The 3,615-nt window shown below is 38.9% G+C and overlaps 1 protein-coding gene across 1 annotated transcript in view; it reads left to right on the top strand.

Moving 5' to 3' along the window:
• The window catches only part of CFAP47 (cilia and flagella associated protein 47), a 458,234-nt gene that overhangs the window by 18,499 nt on the left and 436,120 nt on the right, over window positions 1-3,615 (top strand). Inside the window, 1 exon segment of the mRNA XM_015571970.1 lies at window positions 2,345-2,460. Coding sequence (XP_015427456.1) covers window positions 2,345-2,460 — 116 coding nt within the window.

The following is a 3,615-nucleotide window of genomic DNA, read 5'->3' as shown; positions in this document are numbered from 1 at the left end:
TCCCCACGCGGGGGCCAGGGGACCTGAGGCTGTGCCCCCCGCCCAGGCAGGACTTGATGGAGGACCTGAGGCTGTGCCCCCCCCCACCTGGCAGGGCTTGACGGCAGACCTGAAGCTGTGCCCCCTACCTGTGAGGTTTGACGGGGGTGGGACCAGTCGGGTCTGGGTCTCCTGAGATTTCGAGGCATGCACGGGTGAGCGGGGACTTGACTCTGGGTCCCACAGTGTGCCCCAGACTCTTGACAGGAGGGAGATTTTCATATACATTTTACTAATTTTCTTTCATCTCTGGCACTTCTATTATAGAGAAAGGGCAAATAGGAATATTAAAATATGTCCTCTAATTAATTCCCTTTTAATGTGCACAAATTTCATGCACCGGGCCAGTAGTTAACTATAATCATAAAGCTATGAATTATATACCCAGAACTTAATCATCATCTAACTGCAATTTTGTTCCTTTGACTAATATCTTACCAATTCCTCTACCTCCCAGCCCTTTGTAATAACCACTACTCTCTGTTAACATAAAAGGTTCAGTGTTATTGGAAATACTATTCTTAATCTGATGGAAAAGAAACCAATAGAAAACCAGAGAAACTGTTATACATTACTGTATTACCGAGTCCTTACTACTAAGATAAACTTCTCATAGGTCAATGCTCAATCACTGAGCCATGTTGACCAGGCAAGAAAATATTCTGAAGAAATTTCTTTCATCCAACTAGAGAAAGTTTGAAAAAATGTTTGGCTTCACATCTTAATATTGTTTATGTAATAAGTTAACCTTTTTATTAATGCTATTGTGTACAGTAAGCCATTTATGTTTTATTTTCCTTTCACAAAATCATAATTTCTTTATGAGAAGAACATTGATGTTACTTAGAAGATGTAGCATATATAGATCAGTTTTGGCTGATCTCTGGAATGTCTGTACTTATCCAATAATATACAGACAAATAACCACATCACATCAAGAAGGACTAGAGCACCAGTACATAAGGCAATATATGTGAATGTTTTGTTCAGGTATTCTTATTTATGTATTTTGTGTTTATATATGTATTTTGAGTTTGTATTATATATGAAACAAATTACTTAATTCATGTCTCTAAAGGTCAGTTATTACTATACTTATTGGTGCTGTTAGCATTGGTAGATGTGTACTTAAAGCCTAGCAAAATGGATTCAAGGCTAAATTCACCAACATTATCCTCCTTCCTATACAATAAAAGGCTAATATGCAAATTGACCGAACAGTGGAATGACCGGTTGCTATGATGTGCACTGACCACCAGGAGGCAGGCGCTCAACACAGGAGCTTCCCCCTGGTGGGCATTGCACTCCCACAGGGGGAGCACTGCTCAACCAGAAGCCAGGCTCACAGTTGGTGAGCGCAGCAGCAGTGGAGAGAGCCTCTCCCACCTCCGTGGCAGCGCTAAGGATGTCCGACTGCTGGCTTACGGGCCTAAGCCATCAATTAGACATCCCCGGAGGGCTCCCAGACTGCGAGAGGGTGCAGAGCAAGCTGAGGGACCCCCTGAGTGCACACATTTCGTGCACCAGGCCTCTAGTATCCTCATAATTCCTTAGATAAATTATTTAGGCTTTTTAAGTCTTTGGTTTTTTATCTATAACATAGGAGCCATATAATATTTACTAACCTTTCAGAAATTTTTTAGTATGAAACAGGATAATATAATTAACAATGCTTTATAAACTATAAATTATTATCCAAATATAAAATATATGTATAAAACATGTGTTAGGATTAAATGGATTTTTAGAACATGTATACTACAGATATGCCACTTTGCACCCTTTAAAGCAAGCACACACGAAAAAATCATTTGAATCTTTTTGTACTTAGACCTTGTTTTCGTCCTCAAATGATATTTTATATCATCACACCTTCTATTATTTAATCAGATTTGGCATCACCCAAACTATTTTACTTTGTTAAGGTCCATTCCACCCTTTTTGAGGAAGGTCAAGAGAATGCATTTTATAGGCTTAGGTGGAGATTCTAAAGCAGAGTTCCAAAAAAGCAAAAAAAAAAATATTAAAACATGTGAGTAGCTTCTCAAGGTGAGTACTTGGGAGGGTTTACTACGTACTTAGATGCATAAAGTCTGATTTCTTTTTAAAAAATGTGTCTCATCTTATTTTCATGTCTTTATTTAACAATTCCTTTTACTGAAAAATGTGCTACCAGTAGACCTGGAAAGAAACTGAAAGGTCTTTTAAGAAGTTAAGACATGAGTGTCTTTATATGTATCCCTGTATATTTAACCACAAAGTATTAATTGTTAAAATTCATTATCTGGTCTCTTTCCTCTCCTAGGTTGATTCCAACCTGTCAATTGGAAATGAAGTCAGATGTTGATTTTGGCACTTTGGTTGCCAATAGTAAAGTATATAGTAAAGAGATTAAAATAATTAACCGTGGCACGGCTCCAGGTAAATACTTTCGGTCATATAAATGAATTTATACTTTTCGAAGAAAGTTGGTACTATATAAAAAATACATACCTTATATAATTAATGGATTCTCTGATTCACCTCCCTCCCCCAATGTCTATTTTTTGAAAGCTCAAAACAGAAGGTCCTTAAATAGGATAGCTCTAAAAGACTGATAAGCAATTATTCAGGAAAGGTGCATCTGCCTACTTATGTTTCTGATTAACAGAACCTGACTCCCACATGACTGGCGGTACCTGATGATAGATGGCAGGATGGTGTCATGAAATTGACATAGTCCTTTGAGTCATCGAGAGTCAGGACATAGTGACTTGCTAGCTGTATGATCTGATACAAGTATCTTTAAGGACATTGACCTTGAGCTTCCTTACTTATAAACTGTGGCTAGTAAAATGCACTGTGGTTAATTATGAATGTACTTAAGGTTGTAATATGGTACTTTTCATAGGCACTCAATAGATATTTGCTTTTTTCCTCTATTGTATTTAACTTTCAATTCACATGATGGCCCCTAGAAGGTTCTTATTAACTTTTTGTTGAAAGAATAATGCTTCTCTCTTCTCCAGACAGGATTATTTCTAGAGATTCTTGCTGTGACCTAAGAGTTTACATAAAGGCGTGTGTATATGTGCTCATGCACACGCTTCATTGATGGTATGCATTAGGCATAAAATCACTTATCCCTTCATTCTCATTGGATGGTCAGGACCTGGGGCAGCAAGGCTGTCATTTCTGCCCAGCTGAAATGAGGACTAGCTCCACACACGAAAGACATTTCTCTCTGAGACTGCTTATTAGGTACATAAACATGGTCTTAAATCCAAACCCGTCTCACAGTAGGTGAGGATGTTCTCTGGGGCTACTTGATTGAGCAGTGGGAATTATTAAGACAAACGCAATCTGTCACTTTACTAATTTTTTTCCCTCGGGTATCGACAAAACTGCTAATTGATCCTCATTGAATAATAATACTCATCTTGCTTTCCACACTTTTGGTTTTTGTGATTGAATGTCTGGTGCCTGTGTGATTATAGAATACTAGGGGCCCAGTGCACGAAATTCGTGCCCTTTGTGTGTGGGGGGGGGGGGAGTGTCCCTCAGCCCAGCCTGCCCCCTCTCCACATACTGGAAGCC

This window comes from Myotis davidii, unplaced genomic scaffold (genome assembly GCF_000327345.1).
Source record: "Myotis davidii unplaced genomic scaffold, ASM32734v1 scaffold1107, whole genome shotgun sequence".
Taxonomy (NCBI): domain Eukaryota; kingdom Metazoa; phylum Chordata; class Mammalia; order Chiroptera; family Vespertilionidae; genus Myotis; species Myotis davidii.
Note: the sequence above shows the minus strand (reverse complement) of the source record. Positions and strands in the feature narration are given on the sequence as shown.